Source organism: Podarcis filfolensis, assembly GCF_964270895.1.
Source record: "Podarcis filfolensis genome assembly, chromosome: 1".
Taxonomy (NCBI): Eukaryota; Metazoa; Chordata; class Lepidosauria; order Squamata; family Lacertidae; genus Podarcis; species Podarcis filfolensis.
In genome coordinates, this window is record NC_139604.1 from 49842837 (window position 1) to 49868614 (window position 25778).

The 25778-nt window shown below is 44.5% G+C and overlaps 1 protein-coding gene and 2 long non-coding RNA genes across 4 annotated transcripts in view; 1 reads left to right on the top strand and 2 right to left on the bottom strand.

The window, feature by feature from the left end:
- The window catches only part of IGFBP5 (insulin like growth factor binding protein 5), a 44449-nt gene extending 32521 nt beyond the window's left edge, over positions 1 to 11928 (bottom strand). The window contains exon 1 of the mRNA XM_083585970.1: positions 10648 to 11928. Coding sequence (XP_083442096.1) covers positions 10648 to 10978 — 331 coding nt within the window. The 5' untranslated portion in view covers positions 10979 to 11928. The remainder of the gene's footprint in view (positions 1 to 10647) is intronic.
- LOC310749485 overlaps positions 1 to 25778 on the bottom strand; it is a 465633-nt gene that overhangs the window by 436275 nt on the left and 3580 nt on the right. The window lies entirely within an intron of this gene.
- Positions 1743 to 6015, top strand: LOC310749384. Of its 2 annotated transcripts, none has more exons than XR_014541594.1 (3): positions 1743 to 2270; positions 3277 to 3468; positions 5818 to 6015. It is a non-coding gene; the product is annotated as an uncharacterized lncRNA (long non-coding RNA). The 2 variants fall into 2 exon arrangements; XR_014541595.1 differs by having other exon boundaries at positions 3277 to 3450.

The following is a 25778-nucleotide window of genomic DNA, read 5'->3' on the forward strand; positions in this document are numbered from 1 at the left end:
GTTTTTAAAGGGAGAGCTACAGGAGCTGCTTCAAGAGTTGGCAAGGAACTTGGTCACTGAAACTCTCGATATGAACTCTTCTGCCAGAGCTATCACTGCTATGTTTGCAAAGCTGATCAGGTTCACTGCTGCACAGACACTGCTGGGTTTCAGGGAACCTCACCTAGCCTTTTGCTTTTTTCCTTTTTTCCTTCCCTCCTTTCTTTCTTTCTTTCTTTAAAAAAAGTTTTGCTCATCACAACTTCTGCAAAGAGAAATTGTGAATCTCAGTTTGTTCAGGTAGAATGACAGAATCACAGAAATGATAGCAGCAATCATGAAACTATGGGACTGGGAAACCTCTGATGATGGCCAACTATTCTTCTAAGGTTCTGCACTAAGCCAGGACCCCCAGCAGCCATTCCTAACTATCAGATCAACCCCACCCAGAACAATAATAATGCAGAAAAATACAGCCTAGGATGATTCAAAGGCTTGCAAACAGTGGAAATGCCAGATATGCTTGGATTACAATGATTAAGTTTAGTAGAGACCATGCAGGTGGATTTTGCATGCAGAGGATGGGCTAATAATAATACCTTTATTGTCAATGTACAACCTGTGAACAATGAAATTAAGGAAAGGCAATTCCTAGGATATTCCGATGAGCATACATGCACACACCCATCCGAATGGGAAGGATTCTTTATATAGGTCAACTTCTCAGTGTTGGTGGTCTTCAATTAACAGTAAACATTAATGCTGTGAATCTGTATGTAACAACTGTTAGACCCTCTTTGTGGGCATGTATGCACTACATATATAAACCTCTTTAAGTGTTATATGGTCCTTATTTAAAACATCAACAGCCAAGGAGCAGAGGAGGGTGGAAGTTGAGCTTGGAGATGAGCCTCATTATTGACCAATATGTCCAAGTCATACTGGTATTAAAAACACAGAAGGTGCAAACAAAGTGGGGGTAGAAGTTTGCATCTCTCTTTAGTGATTCCTTAGCAGCTTCTACTTGAAGAGAAGGAAACATATGTTTAAGGCAGGCTTCCTCAATCTCAGGCCTCCAGATGTTTTTGGCCTACAACTCCCACGATCCCTAGCTAGCAGGACCAGTGGTCAGGGAATTGTAGTCTCAAAACATCTGGAGGGTCGAGGTTGAGGAAGCCTGGTTTAAGGCTTAGCACACACATCCTGGGTAGCATGCCCTATTGAAATCAGTGGGTATTTAATTTTAACTGAGCCTGCACAGGATTGGGCTATAATCCTAAACCCTCTTACTAGGAACTAAGTCTTGTTGAATCCAGATCTGCTACTCATGCGGCAAGGAGGAGGCAGAATTCTGTCGTCACTCAACAAGGGTGGGGAATTGCCAAATGTGTCCCACCACAAGTCCCAATTTGGCCTGTGAGGCCAATATCACCTGCTCCACACCTGATAACATATGCAACAGGGCAGGTGAAAGTGCGGCTGAGTTGGCCATGCGACTGAGTTCCCCATGGAGAACTTGATTGTGCAGGTTATTCCTATGGAAAGCACAGTTCAAGTCACTGTCTGTCAGCCCTGCATGGCTGAAAAAAGGTCCCCCACTCCAGACTGCAGAAGGGTTGGCATCACAGGTTTGAAAAACTGGAAGTAGAAAAGTTGCAGAGTGAGGAGCATTCCAGAAAGTACTGTAAATTTTTCTTGGCTATGTCACAATTTTACTCGGAATGGAATGCAAGAGCATTCTAAAGTGACGTACTTGTAAGTGGTAACGTCCATTCTGTCCCTTCAGTATTCTGCCACCCCATTTTGCCAGGCCTCAATAGGGCTTACTTCTGGATAAGCTAAACATGGCCAGGAGGATGCTGCCAAAATCCCCAGGCTCTGCTTGAAAAGAAAGCTGCTCATGTTCTGCTGCTCTGCTTCTTCGGAAGGCAACAAAAGAGAGGGTCAAGAGGAACGCCGACATCCCTATGTACTTACTAAGCAACCTATTGCTGCAGTCAAGGAATGCTTTCCAAGGCTATATACACTTTGGGGGTTTAAAACACAATGAGGTTGTTTCTCCCCTGCTGCATTTTAAGTTCCATTTGCATGCTGTTGTACACAACAGAGAGGATAGCTTCACCTGACGTGCATTACCTGCTTGGCTTCCCTGCCCCTGCTACCCCAGCACCTCCTGTTCATGAAACTGTCTTCTGCACATGTGCAATGGCTGTCTCAAATGTACACACCTCGACTTAACTCTGAAGTGAATGTGGCTTATGCTGGTTCAAGGGGAAATGCTCCAAATAGAGGTACAGTCATACCTCGAGTTACAGACGCTTCAGATTGCGTTTTTTTTGGGTTACGGACGTGCCAAAACCCGGAAGTACTGGAACAGGTTACTTCCGGGTTTCGGCGGTCGCACATGTGCAGAAGCGCTAAATCGCGCTTTGCGCATAAGCGCTGAATCACAACCTGTGCATGCGCAGATGCGGCGCTGTGGGTTGCGAACGTGCCTCCTGCACGGATCATGTTCGCAACCCGAGCGTCTACTGTATTTCTCAAAGAAAAAAACCACCTACTATAGGGTAGCTCTGCATTGTGGGTAACCGGTGCAAATGGATACAAAAGTTAGCAGTGGGAGTGCACTGAAGCCAGAGTAAATGGTAATTGCTAGGACTGCCTTTCATAAATTGTGTCAAAATCCTGCAATGCTGTAGTGGATCAAATCACATGCACACCAAAGGATAGCTCAGTCGGTAGAGCATGAGACTCTTAATCTCAGGGTCGTGGGTTCCACATTGGGCAAATGTGAGGGATTGGACCAGATGACCTTCATGGTCTCTTCCAACTCTACAATTCTATGATTCTATATTGTTGTGGGTTTTGCGGGGGTGGGGGGTCAGTCTGGATGATGCTTGGTGTCCGTTCCAGCCTATGGTCTCCTTTTTTGATGGCACTGCCTTTTAAGCATGTTATCATATGTGGACAATTGGGAGATATCGTCATACAAATGATGGGGGGGGAGCATGAAACATAAAGCACATGGACAAATGATACTCAGCTTCAATTCAGTAAATACTATACATGCATGGGGTCAGGTCAGATAATACTGGCCCATATTATATGGACGGGAGCAAGGTGACATGCCTGTCACCTCTGCTCATTCGGTGCACCTATCCTGCCTCCAATGTCCCTCGATGTTCCTGTGGGGGGTGTGGCGTTAGAATACAGCTTTAGGTATGTAAAATCCAGCACATGAATCAGCTAATTTTGACTGATCAGTTTTGTGGATAAAATTCTGCCTCCATTGTACAGATCCTTCCTCTCAGGAGGGGGCCATGGCTCAGTGGTAGAGGCAATCAGGAAGATCCCAGGTCCAAACCCTGGCTTCTCAAGAGAAAACGGATCAGACAGAAGGTGATGTAAAAGTCCTCTGCTCAACACCAGTCAAAGCCAGCCAGAGGAGATAAAGCCAGGTTAGATGAAAAGGTAACCTGACTTCAGAAAGTAAGCTTCCTGTACTCCTCTTTTTCACACACACCCTTTTGCAAATCTGAGTTTCTCTGGAGTTTGACTTGCTTCTCTTCCTTAAACCCATTCCCACTTCAAAATCCACATGCCACCTTTTCCCTCTGGAGCACTGCCGTCTTCCCCAAAGTTCACAGAAACTCAGCTTTCTTGCTTGGACCTGACAGTTTAAACATCTTGCTCTCCCCCCACCCTTTCCCCCTATCCCTGTAGATTGGGGGGGGGGGGAGCAAGAAAAAAGAATGGCGTTTTTCCAGTTTCTGAGCGAGCCACAGACCTGTTGCTACTAGCCTTGGCTTTAACGTCTGGAGGGTGTTTTTTGATGTTGTCTTGGCTTCATGCAGGGAAAGGAAGAGAGGGAGAGAACAGTTCACCAAGGGTTGCCAGTTACACCCTGGGATGGACAGCGCATCCTGGCAATTGTCAAAGGCACACACAGCTGGCTGCTCCCATGACCCTTGCCCCAACCCTCACCCCCCTAACCCCAGTTCACCCAGGGCCTCCCTCCTCCATTCCTAGCTGTGCACCTGCCCCCCTTTTATATCCCAGACACCCTGCTGCAGCTGTTGTGTGTCTGTTATATACCCAGCCCCATGTTAAACTCATTTGAGTGGGGAGTGCAAGGGAAAGCATGTCAAAGGAATGATAAAATATTAAATCTACTACTAGCCGCAGGAAACTTAAGCTCAAGTCGACGCTTCTCTCCTGTCTTGTGAAAGCTGATACAGCAAAAACTTTTTTTTACAAAAAAATCCAGCCTCCGAGACTCTCTCCTCCTCCCTAGTAACAGCTGTCATTGGCTCATGGTCTCATAAGAAAGCCTATCAGTAGTTTATCAACTCATTCCTCATTACTTCAGCACAGATTTTTTTTAACAGGCATGAGGGAAGGGAAGAACAGAGAACTTTGGAGCAACATTAGAAGAACAACATAAAAACATTAGAAGATCCCTGCCAGACCCTCCAAGTGTTCCTATTTTCCAGGGACAGTTCCGGATTTACAAGTCATCCCGGTTTCTGATTTGATCCTGGAATGTCCCTCTTTTCCTTAGGATGTCCCTATTTTCATCAGAGAAATGTTGGAGGGCATGCCGGGCTGGATCCGGCCAAAAGATCACCTGGTTCAGCATCCTGCTTCCACTAATGGAATCAGGTAGTTGAAACCAGTCCCATGGATTTGTCTAATCCTCTTTTAAAGCCATCCAAGTTGGCGGCCATCACTACTCTTGTGGGGGAAAATGTCATAGTTTTACTATGCACTGTGTGAAGAAGTACTTCTTCTTTCATTTGGGTTCCAGGAAATGTGTCACCTTCCAGCGGGTTTGGGGATCTGGGTAACAAACACTAATTGGGCCCCCTGAACTCTGCAATCCCTTGCGTGCTTTTCAAATCATGAGTCCTATTCCTCTCTGGGATGCTTCACACATCGCAGGCACCAAATACATGAAGTCAGAAGATGTGGTGTGGAGTCTTGTGCAAAGACTGAGTCAGATCCCTCTAACTCTGCACGGTCTATTCTGAGGCTAGGGTGACCTCTCCAAGGATACAGGCAGGCCCCTTTCCAACCCTGTGCTGCCTGACTTCTTTCTTTGGGAGAAGATGCAGGGAGCAGGGAGAGAATTAGCTGACCATGTGACCTTCTACATGCCATGGATGTACTCAGGCCCAGAGCCACAGTCCCTTCTCTTTTGATGTGCATGCACATATGAAAAATGTAATGTGCAAATTGTCTGGAAAATTATAAGTGAATGAGTGCCACTTTTGTGTTGCATTAAACAGCAATTAATAAAAAAGTGAGGGAAATGTAATGTGCGAAAGGAGCCCGCAGTGGGTCTTCCAGTGGAGAAACATGCCTAGGAAAGAGTGGGCTGCTAATTGCCTTCTCTCAGAAAAATAAAAACGCCTGTGTGATGTGGTGAGGGAAAAAAGTGGTGGAAAAAAGTGGTCACGTTTCTAAAATAAAAACGGATAAATCCGGAACAGCCATATTAAATATGATTGCCATTTCATTTCTTCACTGTTGCATCAATTCCCCTGCAAGAAACCACAGGGCCAATGTCTCCGTTGGGAGGTTGTGGACACTCCTTCCTAGGAAGCTTTTAAGCAGAGGTTGGATGGCCATCGGTCAAGGATGCTTTAGTGGAGATTCCTACATTGCAGGGGTTGGACTAGATGTCCCCTGGGGTCCCTTCCAACTCTACAATCCTATGATTCAAATATTTGCTAGGAATATGACCACTCATCTGTATATGAAGGATATACTGATCCTAGGAATATATGTGTGATACTGGCATGAATAATAAACAACACTTCTCATTTTTCTTTGTAGGTGATTTCATTGGCCTCTTTGAGAAAATGAATTCATGTTGGTTGGCTGTAGGTTTCTGAACTAGGCATACAAATATCCAGTAGCCTGTTCACCCCAAGCGACTACCATATTTTCTCAGTGACCAAGAAGCATATCTGCTGGCATTCTGTTCTCAAAAACATTGACTTTAATTGAGAAATAAAAATGGAAAATACCTTGGCCATTTTGTTCCTGTTGCTTGGTTCCTTAGAAAACCACACCAACGATATAATTGTTATCACACAACCCATCTTTCTGTTTGTCATTATTTTCTACAATGCCGCTGTTGTTTCTGCATGTGGCCAGCAGGGGATGCTTCTGTGGCAGCTGGATATTGCTCTGCAAGCCTTCATTACTCAGGTAGGGCTGTGAGGGTGTGGCTGGTGTCTGAGGTTAGCAACTGTGTTCATTGGAATGACACAAGGAAGCTCGGTGGGAATTATACTACTTCAAAAAGCTGGCAGGGAATGAGATGACTGAATGCCCTTCTCAAGAACTTCCAGCAGGTTAGTGTACCATTCAAAACGCAAGTAGGGGAATCAAATGATTGAATGCTCTCCCATCTTAAAAGAAGAACCACAAAGGCTAGCATGTCAGGAAGGAGTATAACTCAGTCTTCTTCCTGATCTGCCAATGTTCTGCATGCAGGAAAGGCCTTTGAAACTAAACAGAACATGGATAAGTATTCAATTATATAAACACCCCCTCCCACATTCCAATTTGGTTTGGTCCCAGGAAGAATGGGCCCTATGATCTTTCTGCTGCATGATTTTCTGGAAGGACTCTGCCCCACCAGCCTCATTCTGCGGTCTGCCAGCGCCTACCTGCCTACTTTGGGGGGAAAGGCCATAGCTCAGAGCATCTGCTTTGTATGCAGGAAGGTTCATATCTCCAAGTAGGGCTGAGAGAGACCTCCATCTGAAATCTTAGAGAGTCACAGCCAGTCAGTATAGATATATAGACAATACAGAGCTAGATAGACCAATGGTCTGACCTGGCATATGGGTGACCTGGCCTATGACTGCTCCTATGACTGGATGCTTACAGATGATGGAAGCATAAGCATAAGCATATAACCAAATGATAAGAAAGGTAGCTGGGAAATGGCTTGCCGAAAACCAAATAGCTAACTAAATAAATAAAAGCATCATAGTGGAAAGCAGCTTCAGGTAGGGTTGCTGTTTAATGGCTGGCAGAAGTTGAGCATGCAGTTCAGTGTGGGCACTCAGGATGTAATTGGTCAAGTTGCCTTGGGCACAGGATGCTGCACTACCCTGGACCAGGTGTGTGGGTAATTAACAACAGCACCCCTGGCATGCAGTGCCAATTAGAATGAGGAGGCACTTTCAGTGGGCTTGACCACTGCTTCACTCTACCAGACTTGCCAGTCATGCAATTTTATCAGTGGGCAAGGACAAGCAGAGGTATAGTGATTAGCCCCTGTTTCCAAAAGGATGTCTATTAGATGATTGTAGCCCATCTAGAAGAGGAAACAGTCAGAGGAGAGAGAGAGAGGAAACCCTACTTTAAAACCAATAAGGGAGGAAGAACATTTAAGAACAGGGAAGAATCAACCATCTCTCCCCACCAGTGCTTAATTTATTGTATACAGGCCTGACTTCCCCCCCGCTCTCTTCAGTTTCTAGCTCTGGGCCAATTTTGGTCATTGCTGGGACTGGCTTCCTAAGCGATTGCTCCTTGGATTTCTGGCCAACCTGGCAGAAGCCTTCAAGTTCAAGTCAAACTTCATTTTTCCTTTTCACCAGTTGCTTAGAAACATGCCTATGAAAATATACTTCTCCGTTCTCACACTCTACTGTTCTGGTGCCAAGAGCTTTTATTTTCCCTATGCCTTGCCCTCAGAAATTCCTGTGTGTGTGTGTGTGTGTGTGTGTATATATATATATATGTGTGTGTGTGTGTGTGTGTATGTATGTATATATATATATATATATATATATACATGAAGCTCCTGCAGGCACAAAGTTATGCCTGCAAGTCATCTGTTCCCAGCACATGCCCATCTCCAGAAAAAGGTGACTTTGGTATTATTTTCAATGGCTGCTTTTTACATTATTGGATTAAAGTTTAACTAAGGAGCAAAACGAGGCTCCTTGAAATTCACTGGCAGGTCTTGGAAACAGGAATGAGGTGGACAGCAAGGAAATGTCATTGCAGCCCCATCAGAGTGCTAGAGCAACACTTCCGCAGTACGACACACACCTAGGATCCACAGCATCCACCATGTCTGAAACTTTTAACTTAACTGCAAAAATACAGTTTAGCAGTCATGCCAACAGTTCCTGATAATTTTACTCAGGGCTTTTTTCCCCAGCCAGAACTCACCAGAACTCAGTTCTGGCACCTCTCAGGTAGGTGCCATTGCCATTATTAGAGAACGAGGGAGGTGTTCATAGTGAGTTCTGGCACCTCTTTTTCCAGAAAAATAGCACTGATTTTACTGACAACTAACAAAGGTCTGTTTCTGATCAGTGTCCACCTTCTGACCCCAAAGTCCTCAAAAACTGTCACCCTTTAACCTACAAGCCTCCAGCAGCCTAATAAATAGGTTCATGGCCAATCCACTGGGAGTATTGAGCTGCCATTTTTAGACCTCTCTCTCCCTTTTTCTCTTCTTCTCCTTTTGATTCCACCCCTTTTTAGAGTTGGAAAGTGCAACTGAGACAAAATTTGCAAGAAACTTTAAGAAAAGTTTTAAAAAACAGTAGTCCATTCATAATGACTAGGAATGGCCTGCTATAAATGTGTAGACTGGACACGACCCACCAATCATCATGCTTCCTTGCTGGTCTCCAGGAGATCAACTGCTGGATGGCAAGGACTTTAGCCCTCCCCCCTCCACAGGAAACAAAAATAATTATATAATGGCTACATGCATGAGAGGGAGAGGCCACATTTAGATTCAACACTGTTTGGGTTTTTGTGCATAAGGCTGCTGCTGATGGCTAATCTGAGACTTTATTACAATGCCCAACAACCCCTGGTTTATTTGTGCATCAAGCTACATACTTTTGAGCCCCAGGACGGCTGTCTGAAGAACAGAGTGGCCCCCAAGAATTCAGAAGTTGGCTATTCCTCTTACAGACAATTTTGGAGCACCTGCTGTACAGCTGGATCCGAAAGCGTGAGAGAAGGGGGAGGGGTGAGAAAGGGGGATGGAAAGAGAAAAACGCTCAGGCACGTTCGAACTAAATGAAAAAGTCAAACTGTTGCTGGTCTCATCTGTCTGTAAGTGGCACTGTTGCAACTCCAAAGGAAGAGCAGAGTGTATTGCTCTGCATGCTGTCGTATTTGCACTGAACCATATTGTTCGTATTACTGACCAAACACACACACACACACACACACACACACACACTGTAGATGACGTGCAATGGGGATATTCCACATAGTTTTAGTGTGAGTGGATTGTTACAGAGTTTACTGGATTCCAAGACAGGAAATCAAGTCGTATCTGCTCCTCCTCCTCCTCCTCGCCTAACAGACTAGTTCCACTTTATGGAATGATCCAAGCAAAATGCCTTCGCCTTTCACCTCTTCCAAATGAAGCACCTGACATTTTGGAAACTTGTTTTTGTTTTCTTAAGGATATTTTCACTCCGCTGGATGAGATGACAACCCAAAGCCAGCAAATGCTTTCAAGCAGCAGCAGGAAAAGGAAAAGGCTCTCTCTGTGTGTGGGGAGGGGGGGGGTGGAGTTGTCATAAAAGCAGGAAGATTTATGGGGTGTTGGGAAGGAGAAGTTGTAACTGCAAATCTTCACTGTATGGATGCAACAGGCATGCTGGCAGAAAGCAGATGCCTGGTGTGCTTTGGGGTTTATTTGTTTTTTTGCAGAAGATGGAAAGAGGAGGGGGGGCAAATCAGTGGCTGTCTGGGGAGAGAGAATGCTCTCTTTTGCATCCAGGTGTGCAAAAAGGAAGAAATGGCTCAAATGGAATACACCCCCCCTAAAACGTATATCAAAGTTCCCTGTTCAAAAGTATTCTTTTCTTCGGAATTTTATTTTTTACTGTATTGCACCTGCTCCTTTCTATGTCCCATCAAAACATTCAGATGCATCACAAGGAAAAAGCCACTCTCAAGTTTGGACAGAGATGGGACTGGGCTGCACTCACAAGGTATGGAGCCTGAACTGAACGGGACCTGATGGGGTGTATCTGTCTGAGTGCTCTTGCCAAATAGATGCAGAGCATTAAAAATAAAAACCAGAGAAGATAGACTGCTACTAAAATGTGACAGGATCGTGGAGGGACCAAAGGAGGAGGTGGGAGTGTGAAAGGTGGAGGTGTGAAGCGATGGTCGAGGAGGCAACAGGTGGGGTAGAAAATTCATCTGAGTGAGAAACCAGGCATGTAATAATAAGGATGGGGGGAAAGTTATGCAATGGGAGATAAGGAGCCCAGGCTTGGGGAGGGGAAGAGTGACCAGGTGAGAGTTGGGTAAAGAAGGAAAACACACTTACAGGTGAAGCAAGGTTAAGATGCGCTGCAAGGGAGGAACATAGGGCAACGCTGTGGAGGTTGCACAGGTTTATGTGTCATGGAAGGTAAGGGAGGTGCAATTGAGCGGGGTGGGGTGGGGGTGACCTGGGCGTAATTGGATTGGAAAGGTGACCTGATGGGATAGGTGGTGCATTCGAGGAGACAGCAGGGAAAGATGTTCAGAGGGCGCTTAGAGAGCATGGCAGGTGGCGGATGGGGATGCGCGGAGGCAAGAAGAGTGGAGTGAAATGAAGAGGTGCCCCGTGACCGCCCCCCTCGAGAGCCAAGGCCCAGGGGCAGGACTCACCGTTCTTGGCTTGCTCCCTGTAGCTCTTCTCATTGAGGCAGACCCCTCGGCCGTGCAGCAGGGCGTGCAAGGGCTTCTCCTCACCTTGGCGCGGCAGGCAGCGCATGCCCTGGGCACAGCGCTCGGTGTACACCCCGCAAGACTGCCCTTCAGCCAGGGCACAGGTCATGCAGCATCCGCAGCCGGGCTCCTTCACCAATTCGCAGCCCACCGGGCTGGGAGGGCACATGGAAAGGGCTTTTTCATCGCAAAGTTCACAGTGCACAAAGGAGCCCAGCCCTTGGGACAGCCCCAGGCAGAGGCAGAGGAGCAAAACTTGGGTCACGAGCATCTTCAAGGCACAGGCAGGCGTGCAGCGTTGCAGGCACCCAAGGCAATATTGATTGTCCTCTTTTTATTTCTTTTGCAAAAAAATTTTTTTTCTATATAAAAAAATAGGAAAATAATCTTTTTCAAAAAGAAAGAACGAAAAAAAGTGTCTCCTTCCTTAGATTCCAAAAGAGCTTTTCCACCTCAGAAATGATTCAGGATCGGAATGCAAAAACAAAACCTGGCTGTCAAAATCTGCAGTTGCAAGAATTACGCATGCAACAGGTTGGAAATGGGGAGGGTGGGTTGGGGAGTCAAGGAGGGGGGGAAGAGAAGAGCCAGGAGAGCTTTGGTGAAGCTGCACACCGAGAGGTACAAAAATAATAATAATAATCCACAGGCTTCACTCAAAAAAGCAACGTCTGCAAGAGAGGCTGAGGAGGAAGCAGAGAAGGGAATCAGCTTCTTTTCGACTGTCCTGATATTATCTGCAGCAAATGAAAAAAACGCCTGGAGAGAAGTAGCATTAAAGCAGGTAGAGCTGGGCTTTGTCAAGAAGAGATTTAGCATGGGACTGGCTGCAATTTTTTTCCTCCCCCCTTATCCTCCTCTTCCTAGATTGGGTTAAGAACAACAAAGAGGTTTTCTGTAAAAGTTGGAGGATTTCTACAAAGTCGGCAGTAGAAAGAGAACGAAGGAGGGAGGAGGGGGGAAAAAAGAAAGAGAAAAAAAAAAAGAATTCCACTTTGTAGATCTCCCAACACTTTTCCCCTGGAGAAGTTTCTAAAGAGACTGAATAGTGCCGAGCAGGCATGTCTTTTAAATAGACTGCCCCTGGCTGCCTGCCAGCCCCTCGCTGCAATCTGAGATCCCAATGACACCTCAGCCTGAATGGGTGCCAGGAACCAGGGCAAGATCAGTGCACACTCCAAATGTGTGTGGGGGTGGGCTGTGCAGCTTCTGACTTCTAGGCTTCCAAAGCCCTTGGCAATGATCAGCCACATTATTGTTCGCAGACACACACACACACACACACACACACACACGCCACCCCAAAGGCATCCAATTGCCTCATTTATACCGGACAAGAAGGAATAAAGTTCTCTATGCTCCAGACTGCAGGGAAGAGTGGAAAAAGCTCAGAGTTTCTGGGCTAAATTGGTGTCATGTTTTTGTTTTATTAAATGCCCAAGGCTAGAATCATGTGTGTGCACCATGATTTGGGAGCAAGCCTCAGTGGGGCTTCAGATCTGAGTAACTCTGCATAGGCACAAGGGTACATGTGGAGTTGCCAACTTTTTTATTGATCCCTGCTCCTGTGCCCTTAACAGCAGCTCAGTGTGGAATTGCTGCTGCCTAGCAGACCCTGTCAAAAATATTTACCTGGTGATTGCTGAATGATAGCCGGCCAGGCATCGTTTCTGCTCAGCTGGCAACACTCACTTCGCAAGTGTTGCCTTGTGGTAGCTCCCATCACCTTAATCACCATGGTCTGCTCCATGCCAAAGAGTGTTCATGAAATCAGGCTTGTATACAGAATGTGGGTTAGCGCAGCCTGGTGTGGCTCCTTTTGTGTATAATCTGACATTTCGCAGTTGAGAGGCATCGTTCCAGGCCCCAGGAGCTGTTTGCAGGATTAGGCTGACAATTCCGTTACCGTGCACCGCGCCTGCAGGTTTTAACATGGCAGGTGCCCATTTGCATGACATCACCGCTGCAGGGCGATAACCTGCGTGGCGTTGCAGCGCTTGGTTTGTTCAGCGAGGCTCTCCGCCAGCGTGTATGTGTGTGTGTGTGTGTCTGACAAAAGCTCCTTACCTCTCAAATACCAATTGCTTAAGCAAACCCAGAGCATGAGCAAAGCCAAACAAACCAGCAAAAGCAGGGAACCTAAACAGAAACCAGAAACAAAGTTAGCTGTATCATCAGAGGGCTTTTGCCACATCAAAGAGCCACATCAAATAAGCATCCTTATTTCTTCTACCTTTCCCAGTGCTCTTCTGACCTGTTACCTTGAAACACATTAAAAAAAACCATGTCTGGAAAGAAAAGGTTTTTTTCTCTTGCGTGCTATAGAACCAATGACCTTCTCTTATTTTCATGGGTGCTGAAAGGCCGCAAACTGTCAAGATGCCAGTAGCTGGGATGGGCATGTCTACCACCACCCTTCCCAGTAGGCTCAAACGCAAACATGGCTTCTGAAGAAAACACAGGAGATATGGAACCACAGCCTGGCGTTCTGAAATTCCCCCTTCTGCATATAGTAATCACCAAGAAGTCGGTGTTTCCTTCCAACAAAGGAAAGCAGCAGGGTAGGGTGGGTGGGAGAGGGGGCTATGTCTGAGAGCAACCCATCAATTTTTATTGGAGATTCTCAAGGAGCAGTCGGGCCTCTCCTCTTCCTCTTCCAGGTGGATTTCAGTTCTCCCGACTCTGCTGAAAATGCCTGCATTGCATTGCTTTTGCCACTAGAATGCACCCTTATCTATGATAAGTCCTTGGGCCTGCTTCTTAAAAAAATAATTAACCCCTTTCTGGCGTTGCTTGAATGTTTTTAGTGCTGGCTACTTAATGTCTTACATTTTCTTTCTTGACACCAAACAGAGGGACGATTGGAGTCCAGAGACAGAAAGAGAGACCCTAGAGAGATCTGTTTCTCACATGTCCAAGAACTGCCAGCATCACAAAATACTCTTTTAAGTAAAGAATCTGAATGCTGGGAAATTTGCAGAAGCTCATTGAATACTCTCCCCGTTGATGGTTAACTTAAATATGGGATTCACAGCCTTTTTTCTCTGCTGGCAGAGCTGGTGAGTCTTTAGCCACTGTGTGACAGGTGGAAATCCATCAGATACAACTTTCTCCAAGGATGCATTGCAATGTTTGTGTATGGGAACTGTATTGAGGGCCAAATGCACCCTCCACCCTGGACATTGGCTGGGTTAGTTCTCACTAACAAATCTTCTACAGAGCTTATTTTACAACCCCTAATTTCACCCCCTAATTTATAGTATGCAATCCCTCCCTCTACACATGCTCCACTGGTGAAACTAGTAGTTCTGCTGTGCACCAGGTGCTGTCTCCTCAGACGTATGCCCCACTTGTGGGCAGATCTACACCATACGTTGAAAGCACACTTAATGCACACTTAAATCACACTGTTTCCCACAAAGGATCCTGGGAACTGTAGTTCACTCCTCACAGAGCTCCAGTTCCCAGCATTCTTGACAAACTGCAGCTTCCTGGATTCTTTGACGGAAGCCATGTGCTTTGGATGTATGTTGTGGATGTGACCAACAGAGCTTACTTCTCGGGAAGTGTGTTTGGACTTGAAGCTTCATTTATCCTCATAAAATCCTGGAAGATTATTCATATTCCATTATTTGCAGATGTGGCTGACTGTAACTTTTTCAAAGCCAGCAAAAGAGTTCCTGGATGAGTAGAGATTTGAAAAAGCCCTCCCTTTGCCTGGCACTAGGAAGGACAGCCTGGTCTGCTCTTGTGTCTCTAATGCAGAAACCAGCAAAAGAAACGTTTCATGGCACAAGGGTAACATGACCATTTACTAATGTCTGCAAATCAAGCTGCTTGAGAAAGGCACAGGAGCAGGGGCCATTTTAAAAGTTGGCAGTCCTGCCCTGGGCCTAGGCTTTTGCAATTGACTTGACCCATGTTTTTAAAACAAAGTGACCTTAATTTGCACTTCTGATAAATGGATTGGAATGTAACTATTCCTTGGATTTCATGCTTCTCCAAATTTTGTGTCATGACTCTTGCCCTAAAAAGCTGCATATTAGGATAGCATACATTCAGAAATGTGTGCATTGAGATAAAATATATTTTAAAATGCATATTATTTTGAGTTATACAGTGGTACCTTGGTTTATGAACTTAATCCGTTCCAGAAGTCCGTTCTTAAACCAAAGCGTTCTTAAACCAAGACACACTTTCCCATAGCAGCGGGGGACTCAATTTACAAATGGAACACACTCAACAGGAAGCGAAACATGTTCTTATTCCAAGGCAAAGTTCACAGACCAAAACACCTACTTCTGGGTTTGCAGCTTTCTTGGATTAAGTTGTTCATAAACTAAGAAGTTCTTAAACCAAGGTACCACTGTATATGTGTGTGTGTATATGTGTGTGTGTTTATGTACGACTCTAAATATATATTTCAGTCTGACTTCTCATACAGAGCTTTTTTTAAACACACACACGAATGACAGAACAGACTTGGGAATATCACACAGGTGAAATTGAGATGGACTGGAAGAAATAGACTTGAGTACAATTTGTGGCTAAGTGATCCTGCTCACCACTAATGATGGAAACGAGCCCATCAGTGCCCATCTGCTCTCTTTGTCAAATTTGCTTCTCTCACCAGTAGCAAAGAAGCAGTTTTGCTTTAAAACAGCAGAAACCAGAAACTGGTTTGCAACCAATTAGCTTCTGTTATCTGTAATAGAATTTACTCCTAACAAGGATCTTATTTTTCTGGCATTGCTTGTATTCTCTTTGTACCAGCTGCTAAATGATTGTCTTAAGTTCTCTCTCATGCCATTTACAAAAGGGAGGGAGGAGCAACAGAGAGGAACTATCCAGCTACCACCTTGTTTCCAAATTTCTTCCTCGGGTAAGTTACAGGAGCCTCTGGTGTGGTCCAGCTTCAGAACCTCCTGGACGACCCTGAGCATCTGGATACATTTCAGCCTGGGTTCCAACCAGCTTGAAGGACTGTCTTGGTTGCCCCGGTGCCAGGCTTCAGGGAATTGCCTTCCTCCCCACTTTGGCAGTAAATATGCAGAACAAAGGAAAAAGGAGTCCTCTTACCAGTTAGAAACTTTAATGATCACAAGTAAGAGAACAAAGAATCCATTTCCTAGGAATGAAGGTGCTCCCAATTAAGGGTTCCACCCACTTCCTCCCTAGTCACCCACGTCACTTCCGCATTTTGCAACCTGATCTGCAACCACTGTGCTTTCTGTGTTGCCACCTTATCTGCTCTTCTTGACCTTGGGCTCAGTGGATGAACACTTTCCAGAGAAAGTGAGTCTGTTAACTCTCTCTCTCCCAGTTCTTCTCTTCCCCATCCAGTACTTCCCAGCTTCTGCCTTCTGAACTATGTCCTCTGCAAACCACTGTTCCAAATCTATACTGTCTTCCTGCTCCTGGGAAGATTCAGGATCCTGATCAGGAGCAGGGGGAGAGGGAGAGGGAGAGGGAGGCTCCCACCATTCCTCCTCAGTGCAGCCCTCCTCAGCACAGTCCCTGACACCCGGTGAATGACCTAAGGCAGCAGAAAGGCATGGGAAACGTGACACTCTTCATGCTCCCGCTTTCAACAGCACTGTCCGTGGCATCTGTGGACAGCTTTCTGGGATGGTTGTCTGGGCTTAGAACTGAAGGCACCATATTGTGTTGGTTCTGTTTCTAGTACCTAGGGGATTTTTCAGAATGCAATGCTGAAATTTTTTTGCTTCACCTGACAGCAATTGCTATGTGGCTGTGCCCACATGGTTTCACTTTGCCTCCCATGCTGTTTGAGATTTATATCCAACCACTGAGGGAAGCTCTCAGTGATCCTCAGCACCATCCCCATCCAATCAAGGTGAGGAGTTATATGTTCTGGAAATGATCAGTAATAGATAGGGCGAGGGCTAACAAACTGAAATGCATTCCAGAGAAGATTGAGGTGTTGTTGCTGCAGTTTACTCTGGAGTTGGTGCTTGGCTTGTCCTAGGTGGAAGTGCACTCCGCTTCCTCTAGAGATCAGGTGGGCAGCCTAGGCGTTCCTTTTGGCTCTGCTCCTAGATTCTCAGGTGACACCCATGATCAGAAGCAGCATGATCCACAATCTGCTTTGGTAAGTGTTCCAGTTGAGCCCATACCTGCAGAAGGATGATCATTTGCCAACATCCATGCATCCATAACAGACGGTAGGCTTTCCATGGGACTCTCTTTGAAAAGTGCTCAGAAACTACAGCTCATCCAGTGTGAGGCAACCAGATAGCTACCTGCGGCTTATTTCAATGAACACAATATGTCTGTGATTAAGAACATCACTGAATTCCATTTGCTTTCTGGGTGCAATTCAGGATGCCTACAGGATAGTCTGCTTGAATATGAATACTCTAATCTGCTGAGATCACCATCAGGAGTCGTACCTGTTCTAGGTTCTCCCACTCATAATAGGGATTTTTCCATACTGGCTTGGGGGTAGGATACCTGAAAGATTGCCTGTCCATCTGTATATATCTGCCCAGACCATGAGATGAAGCCCTTCTCCAGGTGTAAAGCAGGTGGTTACTAAAGAGAAGACTTTTTTGGTGGTGGCACCCTCATAATGGAATGCCTTTCCCAATGATACCCACTTGGTGCCTTCACTAAGATTCTTTATTCACCAGATATAGTCCCTGTTTTCACATATTGTTTCGATAAACACAAATTAGGTGAGTTTGCCTATAAATGTGAAGTTAGTCTAATTTTTCCTCCATCCTTTTTCACTCTTCAGTGGCCTTTGGTTCAAAAAGAGGTTTATAAATAAACCATAATGTACCATGAACCACTCAGAGGTCTTGGTTAATTTGGCAGCCAACAAATATTCTCCATAAATACATAATGGTGCCTGGGTTTTGGGATTCTCTCTGCAAAGGGAGCCACATTCTCTTCTTCTTTTTCTGTAGGAAAAAGTGCCAGATATCTTGTTTATGCAACTGCCTTTGAAGGAGGCAGCAGATAAATGGCTTTCAGAGGTTGTTTGCTGCTTTATATTTCTGTGTTTTCATTTATTATATTTCTGATTGGTTTATTCTACTTCTGTGATTTGAATGTTTGGCTTCTGCTAGCTAATATGGTCACATTTTAAGTGAGAATTTAGAACAGAAATATTTTGATGACATAGGCAGATAGATGAAATGCCCATGTTGTGGATAGCCAGTATGTTTTAAATCGGCGTTCTGCTACAGCTGGCTTCTAATATGACTATATATACCATGCTAGTGCACTGTTGTCTTTTAATAGTTTGTTTTAATTGCACGCTGCTTCAAGCATTTCTTTTAATAGAAACATTGCCCATAAGGTTTTTAAAAATAAAAGATGATGGGTGGGTTTTTTGTTTGTTTGTTCTTGTTGTAAGATAGGCACTTACATTCATAGAATCACTGTATGCCATGGCAGCTTGGTCTTAGCAGACAGCAGCCAAATTGGATGCAATTTAGGGCACCCAATATTTTGCAATTAGCCCCCTCCCCCTGCTGCAAAAGCTGCTCCTGAGCTTTGGGTGGTCACTTAAACATCACCTCCCTCTAAAGAGGTGCAGTGGCTGCCTATTAGCTACCAAGTGAAGATCAATGTTTTTGTTTATATTTAAATCAGTATACAGTTTCAGACCAAGATGCCCAGCAGGCTGTTTCCCAGTACAGAACAAGCCGATCTAAACTCTTCCCAGGAGGCCTCACAGGTTGTCCCAGCAGGACCAGCCAATGACAGTGCAGAAGCGGGCCTTCTCAGCAATAGCACCCACCTTTGGGGATGCCTCCGCTGTTGTAGCTTGTGAGGCAGAGACAGTAATGACATTTAAATACCTCTGAAAAACTCCTTTTTTCCCTGAACTCTGACTCTTAATTTTAATGGATTTTTATTTTTTTGCTTTAGTTTAGTTTACAATATAATGTTGGATTTTGTTTTTAATCTCATTTTCGGTTGGGTATTTAGGAAATTGTACTGAATGTTGTGTTTTTATTGTTTTTATGTAAACCACAGAGATTTTTTTAAAAAACGTATTAAGCAGTATATTTTTTTTAAAAAAAACACCACCACCATGCTATAAATAGAAATACACCACTTCTCACCATAGTGGGGGAAGACTATGGCTGGGTGACCCACATACCTGCTCAGTCCTCTGTCTAAGTACCATCTATGGATGGGGAACTTCAAGGTCCCTGCACTTTTATCTTTAAACCAGACTTTGACCAGACAGCCTTTCAAAATGGAGGACTGCTTTCCAAAGGAGGACACAGGGCCACCCTGACAATGACCCACTTTTGTGCTATGAGACCCTCCCCTCCTTATCCCACCCAAACAGCTGAACTCCAGCAGGGATGGGGTGAGTCACTCCATGGCTCAGAAACCATGGGGATGCCACTGTCATTGTTACTATCATTTGGTCTGAAAGGTCCTGCCTCTCCCTCTCTGAGAGTTCTTTATACCAGATTTGGACCAGCCCACCTTCCAAACTGAAGACTGTTCTCCATAAAGTGGGAAGGACACATGGTCACTCTGCTGAGGTTGGGCTGTGTGTGTCTCCCTCCAGAATAGCATGGATATGGCATGGAGGGCAGCAGTAGGGATAGAGCATATATATCTTCCAAGCAGTTTAGCTTGACATGTGTATTCTGGCGCCACTTGACACATCACAGTTATGTTAGGTATCCAGAAAGGCTAATGGATGACTCATGGATCAGCGAATGCTAAAAAGAAGAAGAAGGGGTGTGTGTGTGCCCTGACTTGTATAAGCAGAAGCACTTTCCACTAAGGCAAAACCACCACTGGATACAATCCAAAGGCAACCTTGGCTCCTACTTTTGTTATATTCCCTGCACCCCTCTCCATCTCTATCTAATTTCCCAGGGGAGAGCATATGGAGTTTGCGTTCAAATTAGCCACAGGCTTCAAGTGCAGCCTAGATGCTTCCACAATTCTTAACCTTGCTTGCCACCATGACAAGCATGAGCAAGGAAGGCAGGACTCTCTCTGCAAGGGACCAGAGGGAATGTTGAGGTGGTGGTGGAATGGGTGCACAGTGCAGAGGGCTACAGACCAATCCAGAATTTGTCTCATTTTAAATCGGTTCAATTTTGAAATCCTAACTGCGAGCCCATTCTTCCACCCAGATGCCTGAGCTCCACCACCTAGGTCATAAGTTCAGATGCTATGTACCTAAATACAGCTCTGAACTCACTCTCTCACTATCATCTATCTATCTATCATCTATCTATCTATCTATCTATCTATCTATCTATCTATCTATCTATATCTATCTAATCTAGGAACTGGGAAGGAAGTGAGAGATATCCTGTTTGATGAAGCACCTATTGCCCATTGACTGTTTCCAGTTTATAGAAAGTTGAAACTGTTAATATGGGCTGCATACACAAGTAATGAAACCTAAGGCTGCTGGTCCAGGGTGCTGGTGTGCACAGCCCCATAGTTTCCACTTTGACCTTCTTGAGCAGAAGAAACAAGCTAGAAAGCCACAATTAAGCTCAGCTTGCTGTGATATCTAAAGGAGGGCTTGTGCTTGCCAAACAAGCCAGGATCCATAAGCCAGCAACAAACCATGGTGACCTGGGCTTGTTAGGGAGAAACAACCCAGGATCCTGGGCTGGGATGTCACAACAAGCCATGTTTAATTGCTGCTTCTCATTTTGCTTCCCCCATTCACTCTGTGGAAGGAACAAATCTGGAGTAAGCAGGCTGCAACCATCAGTATGCTGCTCTTTCCTGATAAACGGCGATAAGCCAGCAACACAAGGCTATAGTGACATGAGAATGTGGCCTCCGTTCACCATTATTTTCCCCTCGACAACAATTTATTCCTCTTGTGACCATAAAAAGGTAGATTTGTGTGGTTCCTGGGACAAGGTATAAGATTCTGGATTTGATATCACATTCAGCATACTCTGTATCACAGATGGTCTGTTCATTGCTGTAGCTATGGGTAAATGGCTGATGTTCAGTACACCTCATCTGCTCTGGGCTCCACAACTAACTCCAGGCTGTAATGCATGAAAGTGTCAGCTTTCCAAACTTGAGATGAAGGGCTAGAGCATATGTCTTCTAGACTGTTTGGCCTGGTTTGTGTACTCTGCTGCCACTGGACACATCACACTCATTGCGGGGCACCCAGACAGGCCAATGGATGACTCACGGATAAAGAACTGGCTTTATCTGGAAGGGATTCTGTCCAGTTAGCTTGGTAAAGGGAAAAAATAATAATAAATCCATATTTTAAAAGGTTTTGCTAAGGAAACTTAAATTTTACAAGCTCAAAGAAAAAGAAAGAATAAGTTTTCGTGCAATTAGAAAGAATGGCAAGGATTAAAGTTCCCTGGGGATTTATATTTCTCCACCCTGAAATGCCAGAGCACCATGCCAGTGTGTGCTGGTGAAAGAGGGGATGAGGATAGGAGAAAATAAATAAGAAAATGGCTTGGCCAACTGGAATCAGTTAGCTAAGCTTGATGAATGGGCAAAAAGAAAGCAAGCAAAATGGTATTTAATTTTTTTCCTTTTGGGATGCTTAATGAATGTTTTAAGGTGTTTCATATATAGAGCACCCTCCTTTTACCCAGAGATGAGCAACAGCTGGAAGGCAGTGTGTTGGCTAGTATCCCTGACCACTGGCCATGCTGGCAGTGGCTGATGGGAGTTGGAGTCTAGCAACATCTGTAGAGCATCACGACGGCCACTCTTGTTCTTACCAGTGAATGCATGTTGTGAGAGATGTAGCCAAAATATAAAGGTCATTCGGTCCAGGTCATATTTAAAGGATATCAAATTAATGTGACCCCCGCCACCTGCAAACTAAGGAACACAAATCATTTATTGTTTTGAAGGTCATCAGAAGTGTATGCAGACAGTTATTTATATGAAGCAATGGGAGCAATTTCCTCCTTATCACTATACTGATTGCTGTGATCCAGCATTAGCAGTTGTTTATAACTATACAAGAGTCATGGAAAGGGTGAGGAAATTATATAATTTCCCTGATTGCAGCCACTTCCCCATGTCTCTTGCAAGTCAAGGGAATGGTGAAGATATTTGGACCAGATCATACAAGCAGCTTCTGGCCTAGTCCAGTTGAACTCCTAAATGAAAATCTAACAGGGACAACAGCAGATTGGAACATGGCTGAAAATGAAAGGTAGCTTTGCATTGTTTTATATGGACCACCTGAAAGGGTTAACTTGAGGCTTGCGTCAATATGTGAATAATGTCTTACCGCAGTGTACACATGTCTATTGCAAGGCAGACAGCCATGCTTCTTAGGGGCTACTTTTGACTTTCTGGTTATTGCTTCAAGCGCCACAAAAACTGGTTTGACCAGAGATTATAATGGGATTTATACACACAAATGAATGTGTGCTATTGGCAGCGACTGCTCTGCAACGCTGTGTCCAGATCTCTGAAAATGCTTCAGGCTAAGCCATCTGATTAAGAGTGAATAGCTAGTCCTGTTCTAGGAGGAGTAACGGGATGGGAATGTGGGGAGGTGAGAGTCTTGCTGCCAATAGCATGGGATAGTAACTCAGGGAAGAGCTGCATTTCCCAGGTACGCAAATATTACGCATCCAGTCCTGAGAAACTGGAGTGTCAATGCAACAGAAATATAGCTCAGAGGGAAAGACCTCTAGACATACAGATGGTTAACACCTTTGCATTTATTGATTGTCTAGAAAGGTCTTAAAATGCATTCTTTGAATTGCACAGATGCACAGAGCAATTTATATGGGCTGCGATGCAAAGCTGAAGAGGTTTTCTGATATGTGCATGGTGCTCCAGGTGTGCAGGGATAACCCTTTGATGTTCCAAAATGCATCCTGAGTGAGGGGAGCTACTTCTGCTTCTTTGGAGCTCTGGGTCCACATATTGTGCCCTTATGTAAGAACCAACCTGCAGGATTGGTACAAACATCTCCTAAAACTATCATCAGGAATGAGCCTGTTCTTTGCAGAGGGGAAAAAAAAGAGAGAGATAGCTCTACAATTTAGATATGGGATCAATTAAACAATTGCAAAGATGTCTCCAATAATCCTCTTTACACCCTGGTTGAAAAAGCAGCATGCAATTTCCCTGACCATACACATTTTGCTTGCTGTTTAAAAGAGCATAAAGCATTCTTGCATTCTAGAAAGGACAGTGCCTTTCGCTGTTCCCCCCTCTTCTTATTATATGCTTGAAGCAAACTTGAAAATATCTGCCTTCTGCAAGCCTTCCCTTTGCAACACTGGAGCATGAATAGGACTTTCTTAGTGCAATGGTGATGCTGAGAGCTAGGGGGCATAGTGGATTCACAACTGCTGCAGCTGCAGCCCAGTTCTCCTTCAACCTCCCTGCACTATGGTAAATCCAATTAGGTCTCCACAAAGCTGTGTTCCGCATGGCTACAAGCAGACGCAGCAGAGCAAGCTGTGATGAAGACAGCAACAGTGCTTGGGTTACTTAATGTGTCTCCTGAGAGGTGTCAGCTTTATTGCTACATGCATAATTAGATTCCTCCAATATTCGATCAATGTGTACTGATGTTTGTGCTTACTTGCACCATGGGATCACTTCACCCACTGTTCACTGTGCAGTTTGGACACTCACGCAAGTAAATAAAACAAGCAAATAAGTGGGAGTTATTTGATTTCTCTTTTAACTCATTCATAGAACAAAAGATAGGAAATTGGGATTCTTCTGACCCAGTGCTCTGTTGGTAAAATGTGAGAAGTAACGGTATGCTTCATTGAGAAAAGAGAATACCCATCTTTTCTTGGAGACAATGCCACCATCTTTACTAGATCTATTGTTCAACACACCTATTCCCAATATTACGTCACAGTGTTGTCTTTACTGTGCAAGGGAATCAAAGCATGCTCAAACACAAAGGGTGGTAGATAACTAAGGTTTACTCAGAGTTCCTCCCAATGTTTAGTAAGAATCTCCTTTCCTGTAATTTTGGTTTAAGCCCTACCCTCCAGAGCAGGAGAAAACAAGCTTCCTCCAAGCCCTTCAGAACTTTGAAGATGCCTGTCATATCTCTTCTCAGACTCTTTTCCAGACCACAGGTTCCCCAACTCTGATTTAGCGTATTATCATCTCCACCAGGAATGAAGAGCTACTGGCCCATTGGCCCAATTAGGCCCACCAGGCCTCCCCATTTGGCCAGAGAGGCCATTGCAGCTCAGCCACGCCCACCTGCTTTACACCTGGCATAATATATGATGTCAGGTACAGGGCAGGCAAAGACCTGACTCAGCAGAAAGGAATTTGTAGGCTCTGCCAATCGGCTGATCAGTGCTTGCAAACCTTTCTACCAAAGGCTTTGCAACACTCAGCAACCGGCTGATTGTCACATCTTACAGACTGCTTTGCAATGGACTTTGCAGGACCCGAATGGTCAACTTATTAAGTCCCTTGCTAGTGCTTTGTAAGAAACGGCAAGCACCTGGATTATTGAGTATTGTGGAGTGCTTTGAAATGTGTTTTGTGGGCTGTGCATTTGCCTACACAGTTTGATTTCAACCATGAATGTAAAAAAACTGATCTCACTTGATATTATGATGTCAGGTGACTGATGGGTGGGTGGCTCTGCTCACTTGACAAATTTGGGTGGGGGACGGGGAGGCATCCAGTTCCATGTCCTTGGTTTATACTGATTGACAGTGGCTCTCCAGATTTTCAGAAAGGGGCCTTTTCCAGCCCTACTTTAGGATACTGGAGATTGGATTTGGGATGCAAAGTGCTCTGCCACTGTGTTGCAATCCTGTCTCCTTTTCAAGGCACTTCGCTAAAAAAGACAGCCACCCACACCCACACACCATCTAAGGGGGAAATTGTTTTGTGCTTATCTGTATCTCCACTAGGGATGGTAACAAAGTTCATTAAAAGTGAGTAGAAGACTGAGCTTCCATGGACCTTGTACGTTTGTGCATAAACTGGTCACATGTGAGAACTTGTGAGCAATTTTTGACATAGATTTGTTTGATAAACTTTTCACCCCCAAATTCTTGTCACTGTTCTCAATCTCCAGGTTTAAGCTTGTAACTCCTCTTGACTCACTGACGGTTTCTGCTGTTCCTGTACAATACGATGTGATTACATGTGTATTGGGACTGTCTGTGCTCAGCCTGTTACATTTAGGTGATGATTTATTATCCTGTGCCTTGCACTGGCATTACACTGGCATTTTTTAAATGCAGATCTCTCCACTGGTGATGTGACTGTCAGCAATCAGCACCATGCTTTGTTAAAGACAGAAAATAAATGAGATAAGCAATTTGTCTGAGCAGGGGAGATGGGGTAGGGGCAGTGGGTGGGGTTGATTTGCCATGTAATCCTATCTAAGAAGAAAAGGCAAAATTGAGGAAAAATGAATGCTCTATGTTCTGATGTCTGTGCCCAGTAGGCAAAGGAAGGATCTGCTGGTGAGGTGGCTGGTTGAGGTGAAGGGGACTGGAGAGGCAGGGAATAAAAATAATATACAAATATTGAGTCACATGATCACTTGGTGCTATCAGTATATGCAAATGTCTGGCTCATTTAAGGCTGTATAGAATCTTTATTCTCTATATTGATGGAACTCATGGGTGGAGAATACTTTAAATTTTATAAATCTTTATTATTTGTAAAGGAAATCTTTTTATGATATAATATAATACTTTATTATCCCTTTGGATCTGCACTGTACCTTTGTCCTTCCAGATTGTGATGCTTTATGGTTTAAATTTTTGATTCTTTGTTTTCTTTCTTTTTGTTTGGTTTTCACTTTTGTGATTGTTAACAAATCAATAACATAGATAGATAGATAGATAGATGATAGATAGATAGTGTGGGGTGACAATAAAACAATACAATTCATTTTGTGAAGGGGATATTAACAGCCTTAAAGCAACTCAATATCATATTATAGAATATACAATATAGAATGAAAATTTAAAAACACACACCATTTGCCTCTGTGCCATTCTAGTGTGCCCTGGGGTTGCATTAGAGTCAAAATCAGTCACTATATTTTTGAGCTAAAGCCTGACATTTTTGGATCGCTCAGCAGCAAGGTC